The 12,403-nt window shown below is 30.3% G+C and overlaps 1 protein-coding gene across 2 annotated transcripts in view; it reads right to left on the reverse strand.

The window, feature by feature from the left end:
- The window catches only part of LOC134706673 (parathyroid hormone/parathyroid hormone-related peptide receptor-like), a 36,774-nt gene that overhangs the window by 4,288 nt on the left and 20,083 nt on the right, over positions 1 to 12,403 (reverse strand). For both annotated transcript variants that reach the window (XM_063565815.1, XM_063565816.1), the window contains exons 5-11: positions 8,868 to 9,001; positions 7,124 to 7,218; positions 5,313 to 5,460; positions 3,642 to 3,801; positions 2,665 to 2,725; positions 1,658 to 1,724; positions 508 to 593 (exon numbers count right to left, since the gene is read on the reverse strand). In XM_063565815.1, the coding sequence (XP_063421885.1) occupies positions 508 to 593; positions 1,658 to 1,724; positions 2,665 to 2,725; positions 3,642 to 3,801; positions 5,313 to 5,460; positions 7,124 to 7,218; positions 8,868 to 9,001 (751 nt within the window). The remainder of the gene's footprint in view (positions 1 to 507; positions 594 to 1,657; positions 1,725 to 2,664; positions 2,726 to 3,641; positions 3,802 to 5,312; positions 5,461 to 7,123; positions 7,219 to 8,867; positions 9,002 to 12,403) is intronic.

The raw sequence follows: 12,403 nt of genomic DNA on the forward strand, positions 1-12,403 counted from the left end.
CTTGAAATTTCCTTTACCTTTAAAATAACAGATATGAACATACGGAACTCTGTTCATATATATGGTTTATAATAAGATTAAGCTTTATATAAACCATATATTCTAGATTTGATTTCACCAAGCACACTTAAAATCTCCTAAAATGAAAAGCTTTTTGTCAACATCTTGACGGTAAGTTTTGAATTGGCCTGTCTGAAAAATCACATTCTAATATCAGCTTTACTTTAAGAATTTGTAACTTACTCTATGACCATACAATTCTTTTTAGAACATACACTGACTTCGGAGATCGGTAAATAACAGTCGTGCCAATGATAAATATGACCTTCCGTCTTTTTTGGTAAGTGTACGGGTGTTGGCCATTTGTGAAGTATGGTGTATTTTCTGCATTTCCAATCATCGAATTGAATTACTAGAAAAAACATCTATTAAACCACGTAATGCTGGCTAAAAATGATCAAAAATTTAAATAAAAGATAAATATAGTAATGTCTTGATAAAACATACCTGTATTTATTTGGATCTTTTGTGTGTGCTGCATTCAATTTAGTATACAAAACTCGGATAATATTAATGAAAAACACTAGATTAATCTACAATAATAGAAATTGAAAACAATATTTTTAATGAACTTATAACTTATAATGACTTATTTACTTACGTAATGCCCTTGTACCCTATTGGCGTGTAGGACAGTAACGAAGATTTTTATAATGAAGGATCAATTAAACAATTAAATTATTTGGTAGCTCCAAGGTGTCTGAATCGCAGATATCCTGCATTTCAACCTTGATCAACAAATATCATACATCTTGCACGCACAAAAAAGTACTTTTCAACATTTTGAAATTAGGTAGTTCAACTGCCATTTCCGCAATTTGACTTTTACTGGTAATTACAATATCTAATGTATCTATAAATACTATTTAGTCAGCAACACGTGTCAAATATAAATAATGGTCAGTGGGTTTTCCTATTGATGATAATTTCTGCTCAATTTTCTTTTAAACGGCATGACTACAAAATTGCCACTTGGTTTATATACCTGTCTATTGTTGACTGTTGTATGCACTCTCTGTGGCTGTTGTTGTTTTCAGGTACTGTCGCATTGATTATTACACCAAAAATATAATAGTCAATTCAACATTTAATGTCTTTAAATAGCGAAAAGTGGTAAGATGCCAGTGAGATAACTAGCAAACAGAGTTACAAAGTCGAGGAGTAAAGCAACTATATATCACAAAAAGATCTTTCACAATGACAAAATCCCATATTGTATAGTCAGTTAATGGTCATTTTCTTAAAAGACGTAGAAACATTCAAGTGAAATTACCAATAGCAATTTGTGACAAAAACAATAAAAACATATAGCAAAACACTCTGAGCTAACTTGTTTGGCTTTTTTATTATTTTGATCTGAGCGTCACCGATGAGTCTTATGTAGATGAAACACGCGTCTGGCGATTAAAATTACAATCCGTGTACTTTTGATATCTATTGTAAATTACCCTGAAAAAAATAAATGCCAAAAAAATCTTATATATTGTCAATATTTATTAGTAAAATATTGTTTTTGCTAAATTGACATGTAATGCAATATACTAGCTATTGAGTGTCGTATTTTAGGAAGTAACGCTACTATAAATTGTTAACTTACAATACATGTTACCATAATCGGACCTTTGATTATCCAGAAAAATCTATTGTCCATTGTGTTCCAACACCTTAAAACATAAATTTATAATTAATATATAGATGCATAAAAATCAAAGATCGTGAATCCGAAGAGTTTTTAGGATTTTTTGAGTTTTTAAAATTTGCTGTTACAAAATCTTAGAAATTATAATAAATTAACGAATGTATCTCCCTCATGCATAGCTCCGATTCCCTTCGCGGATTTGGCTATACCTTTTGGACCTTTTAGATTCACGCTGTTCATCTTTTATATAAGCTTTAGATTTCAAATATTTTGCCCACGAGCATCACTGAAAAGACATGTATTGTCGAAATGCGCATCTGGTGCAGGAATATTAGTACCGTTAATGTTATTACTACCACTGTGTCGATTTTGTTTTTTATTTCTTATGCAATTTTGAAAGAAATGTTCAACGTGATCGTAACTGTACACATCCATCATTAGGTCAATGATTTGACTTCTTCTTTGTCAAATCTGTATTTGTACTCCAGTTAAACATGTATGCAGAACCAATTCCTTTGTACTTGCTGGTTATTGTGGTAGGTCTTTTAAATCGAATTATAGAATTGAAACATAGAAATACCACTGTTGCCATCAAATTCAATTTTGAGATTATCAGACCATTACTGGATAAAATGTTCATACGCATTCATAAAAATAGTCAAAGTGCAAAGGGTTCTCTTCTCGTAAATATAAGTTTTGTTATTTGACCTATGATATTTGTCAGAATAAAAAGTCTGGTTATTCGACAGTACAGTTATGACTATAGCAATAGGTATACAAAAAAAACCTACATAACTGATAACAGACCTACAAAAGAAAGAAGGTAATTTTTAGAATATCTCATATCGTGGTATTATTGAATGCAAAACTGTCAATGATGCAACTGCACTGCTAATTTTTTTTATTCAATTACAAATTTCACAAATTGTATAGTAACGTCCATATTGTATAGTGTGTTTACTTACAGAGTGTTTTCGAACATATATCGCACAATTACCCAGGGTATAACTGACAATAAAGGCACACCTGAATAAAAGAATTCTGTAATTAAAATATGTAAAGACAAGCTTCTTCCATTTTGCTTGAATAGGTAAATGTGTTAAATTTACGTTGTGATACGTAATTGTTTAGAAATATGAAAAATAGTTATCCGTGTTCACCCACAAAAACGTATCAAATAATCAAACGTTTCAATGTAACGTCGCTGAAATCCAAAATATGTTTTGTTAAGGAAGGACGGCCAACGTGGTATTGTCATGATCCAATTATGTTAACATTTCCAAAAGCGCACAAAAGTGTCCACCTTAATCAAGAAGTGTTTTTTTTCCGCATATGCTGTTTGAAATCAAATATAATTAATAATTATTAAGATATTTGTGTTAATTTTTTTTAGGGGGCATTTTCGACTGCAGTTAAAATTACTCTTTTCATAATGTAATTGATGTATACGAAACTCTCTCTCACTTATAATTAACATTTTGTATCGCAGGTTTTAACTCTGAATTAATATTTGAAACACTCGTGTGTTCCAATTGTCGTAACAAAAACCCTGTCCATCACTATTAGTAAACAATTATTTTTATCTAAAAAGTCATTTTGACCTGCATAGCTTTAAAAGGGTATTCTATGTTTTGTATACTGTCGTGTGCCTTTAAGTCCTTTTGTCTTTTGGTTCGCTGTCCAATTTTATTCGACTTATGCGTTTCAATATCAATTTGTGAATCAATCTTCCGTCTCTGATTTTAATATCAAAATATTATACTATATACATGTACTTATATTTATTAATACAGTTTTGTAACTATCTGGTGGAATTTTGGATGGAATATCAACTTTATTAGTTCAAATGGCACAGCTAATTAGGTAAAAATTACGGGAACATTAGAAGACTATTGCAAGTTTTTGAAAGCTATGACATCATCAAAACCTTAAATATACTAACACCATCCTAATATAAGAAATGTTCTGTATATATGTCGTGAAACGTTGTATTTAGTCGACAACACAAATGTATGTAAAAATAGTCCTTCAACAAATATCCACATGAAATTTGCAGTTAATACATAGTAGAAGATGACGTAAACCGATTTACATATCCATGCCTACAAAAAATAAACATCTTATATCAAAAGTACATCATTGAAGAATCGACATAGTAGATGCCCGAAAGGTTCAACTTTGAGTGCATACATTATTTTTAATGAGTTAGGTATGTCTAAATCAGATGTGTTTTGATAATGGCTCATTACACTAGTATAATGTTAATAACTAGAGAAGTTAATAAAAAAAAACAAGACTGGGGGCGTTGAAAAGGTACACGTCTCACAATATGCACGCCTCAGTTATACATTTTACCGACTTAATAATAACATAAGCAACACAACTGGTTCCACATATGGAGCAGGATCTGCGAACCCTTCTAGGGCGCATGAAATCACCTCCAGGTTTAGGTGGGGTTCGTGTTGCGAAGTCTATATTTTTCTTGGTAGTGTTATTGTTCTATTATTTCTCTGTTTGTCTTTTTCTTTTTCAACCATGGCGTTGTCAGTTTATTTTCTATCTATGAGTTTGAATATCTCTCTAATACCTTTCGCACCTCTTTTACAACGAATCAAAATGTCCAAATTGGGAAAAGAATTAATCAGCAAAATAAAATTTTAAAGACTCTTTTGATATCTTCTGATTTAAAACGCAAAAACGTAAATATGTTGTCAAATATCCTTTTTGAGTATAGATCATGAAGCATTTCTCTGACCTTCATTCACTTAACAGAACACTGTAATAAGGGTAAGTTTTCCGTGTTATCGAAAACTTAAATATTGAAAGTATAAAAACATTGCTGTCATGTCACGCTTGTTATTGCAGATTCACGGACTTTAAATACATTTCAATTGCGTGATGATGAAGCAACAGTTCATTGTAAGTGGTCAATAAGTTAATACAACTAAAAACGCAAGTCTAATCAATTTCGTATGAATTTACTCTAGACCAAAAAATAATAACTGTTTACATTTAATCATACATATAAGAGTTGTTTCTATCATTTTTACGTTTCATTTTCGGTATCCACCCTAAATGTAGCCTCTCAATCTTAGCAAATAATGTGAAGCTTCCGTATTGCATTAGTATTGATATTTATTTGTAGAAAACAATACTATAATTACCGATGGAACACCAGATTTGTTATAAGGGAATTATTTATTTAGTGTGAATGTGTTATGTCGCGTGGTTTTTGCACTTTATTTCGTTATCTTTAAAAACAATTAAATTGAAAATATATCAGAGCCTTGCATGATTTTGAATTTTCTATGTTTTTTCAAAAAAGCAAACAAATAAAATGACTTTGTAAAAATCTAATTTTGGTGATTTTGATACTTGATTTCCTTTTCAGTGATTAAGTGGTTGTTTGCCAAGGTATGCTTTGCTAGTCATATTTGATATAAGAAGCTCCTCTTGCATTATATTTGCCTTTAATTTGGTATCTATATTGACCATATTGCTACTATTAACTTTCTTTTGATTATTTTTGCATACTTGTTTATTCACAGTCCTTCCCAATGCATTATCAGATTAAGCAATTAACTACAAAAAAAAGTTAAAATGATGTGTTTACCTGACCAAATGATGTTTCTCCTTCTATAGTGGAAGAGTAATATACCTCAGGTGTTATGTCTATGTCCTTGATGAAACAAATTATAGATCGTAATATAAATGAAATAAACATGTTGATATGAACAGTATTTCTCTGGCAATGAAGCTTTCTGAAATAAAAAAAAATATCTTTATTCACATATTTATTTATCTGATCATAAAAAAAGAGTATATTTTGTATTTCTTGGGCTGCCTTTATGTTCTTTTGACCCTCTTTTGTAAAGGATGATTCGTTAGAAAATACAAACAATTACCCCATAACAAACATAGTTTAATTATTATATTCTTATCACGGTAAGAAAATATATGAAATAACATTACTAGAAGCTCAATCCTAACTTTATATTCTGTTTTTTTCGAAATTTACCCGTGATAAAATAAACGTCACAAAAAGTACTTTGATAAACTCGTGTGACGCACATTTTATAATCATATTGTCGTGTTCTTGCGTGCTAATGTGTCCGTTGTTTGTCTGTGCTTTACATGTACTATTATATATTATTCGTTCATGCATTTCTTTGACCTGAGTGCATCTGCATATATTTGTTCTGCGTTCATTTCATGTAAAGATGTCATAGCGGTAATTTTGATATTGCTATTTTAGCGGGAAGTATGGCTAGCCATTAAACAAAGTTTAATCAACTATTTAACCTTAAAATGAAACCGAAATTGACATTTAGATCACTATACGACTTTCAACAATGAGCTCAGTCAGCTATAAAAGGCCCCTAAATTAATGTTTTATCCTTTTAATTTTTATCTTAACATTTGTTAATCAAGAAAATTTAAGAATAGTTTTTATCTTAACAAAAATATAATTGCGTTCTAAGAACCATTATTAGCCAATAGTCAGTTGCTCTTTTATATTTCTAAGGCAATCATGCATGTATGTCATATTAACTTTAAATGTTGAAAATCGAAAAAATGGATGTAAAAACCAAACTATATAATCCAAAACCTTATCAAAATCTAGTTAAATATGACGACAGTGTTAATGCGACTGTCTCCCTAAAAAGATATAAATCAGAATTCCTTTTTGTAGTTTTATGAGTTATTTGGAAAAAAGGTGCAAAAGATACTAGCGGGACAGTCAAACTTAGAGATAAAAAAAACCTGACAAAGCCATGGCTAAAAAAAGAAAAAGACTAACAGACAAAAAATATTACACAGGACAAAACATTGAAAACTAAAGACTAAGCAACACGAGCATCACCAAAAACTGGCGATGATCTCATGCGTCCAGAAGATAGCATATCCTGTGGACGTATTTGTATTTATTCTCTTTCGGACTGATCTTTTGGCGTCAGATCTTTGATGTTTTGAAGTGTATACTTTCTATTAAATTGGAGATTGATTAATGATTCGTTATACTTGCAATCAGTAAAACACAGTATACTGGTCTCTTAATCTTTCAATACTTTTTTCTTGGTCTGATTTTTGTTAAAGGAAATGTGATGCCTTAGGTTCGAGGAATAAAATATTGGCTTAATGTAAATCTAATTATTATAACTGCTAGTCGATCAACTCAAATAAGTTAATGGTCATCATTATGCTAGCAACGTTTGTTTTGTTTTAAGATGAATACAAAATATAACAGGATATAAATATTTTAACGTTGGACGCTGAATTAAGTGCTATTTTTAATTGAATTACACTAATATAGTGCAATCAAGTAAACATATTCAAAATGTCATAGTCATAGGCATTTTTATTATGTGATCAAAAGCCACATGGGGCTACAGTATTGAAGATATATAATAAAAATGACTATACCTAAAATAAATCATCAGTATTACTGCAACAAGGAGGGAAACCAGCGAAATACTATAACCAATGTTGTAGAATATCTGGATCCTAGGCATATGTTCCTTTAATAAAAAATACATTACATATCAAATACCGGAAATAGTTATTTGAATTAAAGATGAATTCGGATTTTTGAAAATTGATTGGTGCCATGGCAAGCATTGTTTAAAACAAAATAGTTATTATAAAATTGTATATCATTATATTCTTTTTGAGCTGTACACATTAAAAATATTTTATTAAGAATAAACAAATTATGTATTTTTGTTGATTTTATCTTTTTCTAATTCTTTACGAATTTAAACGACTTTTTCAAACTTATTTATCCATCAAAAGATCAGAGTATACATGATGATTAGAGCAGTCATACAATTATCGCTTACAGTACTTTTCATTAAACACAAATAATGGACACATGTTATATTGTATAGAAATATGAACAGAATTCCGTACCAGTAGCTGGCATTGTCCTAATCTATGATAGAAGGGTGGCTAGTCCAAATATCTCCGACACGGATAATTCAATGAAACTTAGAGTATTTTTTTTTTAATATAAAAATGGTAATATTAAATGAAAACAATCATTTATATTTTAGTTTCCTATAGGCTTTGCTCATTACTGTATCCCTTATGATGGCCTATAACTGCTCATTTCTGTGTTATATGCTATCTTTTGGAGATTCGTCTCATTGGCAATCGTTTCACATTATTTTTCTTGTACACTCTTTGTTAACTACATTTTTCCATATTGTATAAAAATTGTACAGAATTCCTGAGCTGCTGCAACAGTCAATTTATGTACCATAATGGTAGTATGGTGGCTAGTCATAGTATCTACCACATGACAAATTTGATTAGACTTTAAGCATTAATTATTTTGACACAACCATTTCGTGAAGTCGGATGATAAACTACATTCATTTTTTCTGTATTTAAAAATAGTAATATCAGAGCAAAATGAACACTTATATTAATCGTTTCTTTATGATCAGTCTAATGTTGACGAACCACGCGTTGGACGTTATAATTTATAATATTGATTGATTGTTGATTGCTTAACGTCCAGTGGCAAATATTTCATGCATATTCAGGACGAGAACAAGTTCACAATAAATACAATAGGTAGGTTGATACAAAAGAGGCCATCTTGGACGATGGTCGGAGAAATTTAGACTGCCACCTGAAAAGGAGGGTATATTGGATAGGGACAGAAATTTTGCCTTACAACAGGCCACCTACGGACCCTAATTTATAATAAACCTGTTGCATGCAAAGATGCATAGCATTATCTTAGACGTTAAGTAGTTGAGGCAATACATGTTTGCGTCCACTGTAGATTTCGACTCAGAAAAATATAAAAACCTCTGTTATCATGATGTTTATTTTATTAAATCTTCAATTTTGCTAACAGGTAGAAAAGCTATTACTTCTCATCCGTTATTTATATAATTTCATACAAATATCATATATACAGCATGACAGGAATATGTAGAAAATTTTCATTAATTAAAAATTTGTCAAGCTCCATATTTTCATCACATAGAAATGTAAGTACTTAAATATGTAATTGATTATAGATAAATAGATATATAAATTGAAGTCAGCTGATTTGTACAACTGCCGATTGGTGTTTTTTTTTATTCCCGAGTACTTAAATTAGTCCAGATAAAATTCCGTCGTACTTTGAAGTAACACATTTACTATGTAATACCTGAATGACATCGGGCACTAGTGATTGGTTATCTGTAATGTTTCCAACACATCCGGAATAGTTTGTCCATGTTTTGTTTAAATCGGGATGAACAAACCAGTCGCCGTTTTCCAAACATATCCGCGTTGCAAAGCCTTTTAAAATTGAAATAATTTTATACTCATACAAATTAAATGCATATACAACATTCAGAGTTCATACATATTTATTGCCGCGTATAATTTATTATAATAGCCTAAGACTCATTGTAAATAGAAGTAACTTTGAAAAATAAACATATGGTTGCCTTTATAATGGCGCTATTAAGTATCAAACATAAATATACGATCTACGATTTATACAAAGATGTCAAGGCCAACACTGCAAATCAAACCAAAAAATATCAGAGTATTCGACAAACTTTGAAAACGTATTCAAATAGAATATCAGAAATAATATCAAAATTGTAATTCCAATAACTAACACATGTGGTATAATAAACTCTAAGCCTAGATCGATGACATTGCTGGTGAATTTTTCCTTCCCAATAGTCGGCACTTATGCGTTGACATTTCAAATCATTGCTATATTTATTCTGTTAAAAGAATTAGTAAGGAAGAAACTAATGTAAAGACGCAATTAACACCAATGCGATACTGCAGTCAAGCATAATTTTTCAGTCGTGGTTTTTGCAGTTCTTTTCGTTGCGTGGATTGTTTTATACTAGTCAACTTTTTATTTTAGTTGGTCCTCTAACTACCTCTCGTTATAGAGATCAGCTACTGGTTCGTCTTATGCAGACAATGATTTAGTATTCATAACAAAACGAATAAGTGAGAAAACTTCTAATACAGCATGACATTTATTTAAAATCATTTGAGGACGTCAAACGGGCAGCATACCGGTATATGATATGTATGTATGGTCAACTTATCACTTTTTAATATACTAGTCTTGAGTTCCTTAGGTGAGCTGAACTATTGTAAAATAGATTGCTCCGTCCAACTGAACTTAAATTAACCGCACATAAACCATACATTTCGGTCGTTTAGTCACAAATGATTGCAAATGAATTTCCTGAAAGGTTCTGTGTTCTTTTATCGATTCCGATCTCTACTAATCTTACTTAATGCTTGTCTTTTGTCAAAAGACATTACGAAGCAAGATATAAAGTTAATACTTATAGATGTTACTATAGGTTTCCAATATACATTAGTTTCATTTGTTCACCATTTAATACTCCTGTCTTGTAAATAAGTATACACGCAACATTGTGGGTTTTCTCATTTTGGAAAGGCATTTTTTATTCCCGTATTGATAAAGCTTTCTTTACTTTCTTTCTATTTCGTTTTTTATTTTTTATTTTTTTATTTTTTTGTTGTTGCATATTTAACATCCAGAAATCTACAAAATTCTCACACAATGATTAAAATACAGACAGGAACTGTCTTTTTTCTTTAGACCCATGACGTTTATTTTTATAACACATTATTTTGTAATTGATTGGACAGACACATTAAACTATTTCCGTTCAATTGCCATTTACTCTCTATTTTATAGATGTACATTGATTAATATGTCTGCTGATTCACGATTGTATCATCATCGATGTCAATACTAGAAAGAAAAATTCGAATAAAGACAAAACTTATACGTGTGGTAAAAAAATACATCCAGTTACAAACTGCTTATGATATTAAACAGATGTGGCTCTGTGTATCCCAAACACACAAATGATAAAATTATTTTAAACTGTGGATGCATGTGTAAGGACTTTTGAAAAAGTTTTCTTATTCATTTTATGATTAGTTGGATAAAATTGATAAAGACGGATTCATAATTGTGTAGGTCCACTTAAACCACCTGTTTCAAACGATACAAATAGATGTGAATTAAAACAAAAATACAATTTCAAGGGAAGAACAAAGTAAAAGAAACCACATAAAAATGATAAAATGCTTATCACACTTCAAATTGTAAAAACAAAAATATTGTTGTAAGTCATGTTAAATAGGTTTGGCCCATTTTCCCTTATATTTGTTCCAAAAATAGAGTCATAAACTTATTTTTGATAAAGGTAACACATTTTCATTATTTCAGAGTTTAAAAACATACACAAAATGTCTGAACACTTAATAGACATACATTTCTTTTTGATATGACTTTTAAGTATTGTGATATAATTTGTGGTGCATCACAGAAGCCTTCTATATACTGTTGCTACTGTTGTCTACCTATTAACCTTGGTGATTGCCTTCAGCGTTTACTGCTCTTACACAAGTCATTGTATTAAATGATCAATAATAAAATCACTGTAATTGGAGAGAACCAATTATATGAGGGTATTCCTTAGAGATATTCCAACTATTACTGGTTGAACAATTAGATAAGTTGACGTTCGTACATTGAAGTAAACACTATTCTATGCAAGAAATCAGTCCTTAATATTGCCATTGGAAATTTGATGATAACTCTTTAATTGGAACCGTCAATAAAATGGGTTTATTTATTGATTAAGTTTTAGAAAGGTTTCTTATCATTTAAAGTTTGTTTTGTAATGTGACATAGTTAGCATTTAAAAAAAATGTTTATCTCCAAGTTTTGAAAGGCTTTATTATTATTTAGGTGATTAAAGTATACAAAAAAGACATAAACAACACAAATGTACATACAGATTCCAGCCAAAATGTTCTGTTTTCAGTTGATTTAATAACACATTTTCTAGAGGACAACACCTACACTAAACATTTTTGTAAAACATGTATCATTTTTCTAACAAATGTAAAAATATTTTACTAAGATAATTTGATATAATTCATGAGGGTGTCGTGATAGGAAAGTGTGAAAACAAAATAATAACAAAATTAAACCACAGGAACAACATTCGGGTTTTAGCTCGACAAATGTCAAGTTTTTAATCGCGCTAAGTACAAAATCAACTGTCAAATCTGTAATCAACACATGCATTCTTAAAGGACGAGAAACATTAGAATAAAATTGGGACCAAATATTCGATATATGACGCATATAATAAGTTCTTTTAGCATTCATGATCAACAAACCTCTTTTCATTACAACCAGTAAAATCACTAATGGTAAATTAACTAGTTCAAAACAGCACTAACTTTATATAGGTGTAACACCACAAATCAGGGTACGTCACATCAAGATATTCCCTTGATATAAACAGTTGTAGGAAAATTATCCTACATTTCATTGCAGTTCCAAATATTTCATTATTTTTTATTTTGTGTTTCTATAGAATAGTTTTGAAACTTGCGATTAGATGGTTGATATAGCTGTACACAGGAAGAAAAGGGTGAAAATGTGATTGATTAACTTCCAGCGATGGTTATTTTCTTATATGAACTGAAACATTATGTGACATATATTCTATAGTACTGGAAAGTATACAAACCTTACTCATGCCAAGTATTTCTTCATTTGAAATAAAAGCTAAATTCTGCGCATATTTTGAAAGTGCAATAGAGGAAAATCAAGGTGGTATAAGTGAAATAGTATTAACGGTTCACGTTTTCAGACTAAATGCACATTTC

This window comes from Mytilus trossulus, chromosome 2, assembly GCF_036588685.1.
Source record: "Mytilus trossulus isolate FHL-02 chromosome 2, PNRI_Mtr1.1.1.hap1, whole genome shotgun sequence".
NCBI lineage: Eukaryota > Metazoa > Mollusca > Bivalvia > Mytilida > Mytilidae > Mytilus > Mytilus trossulus.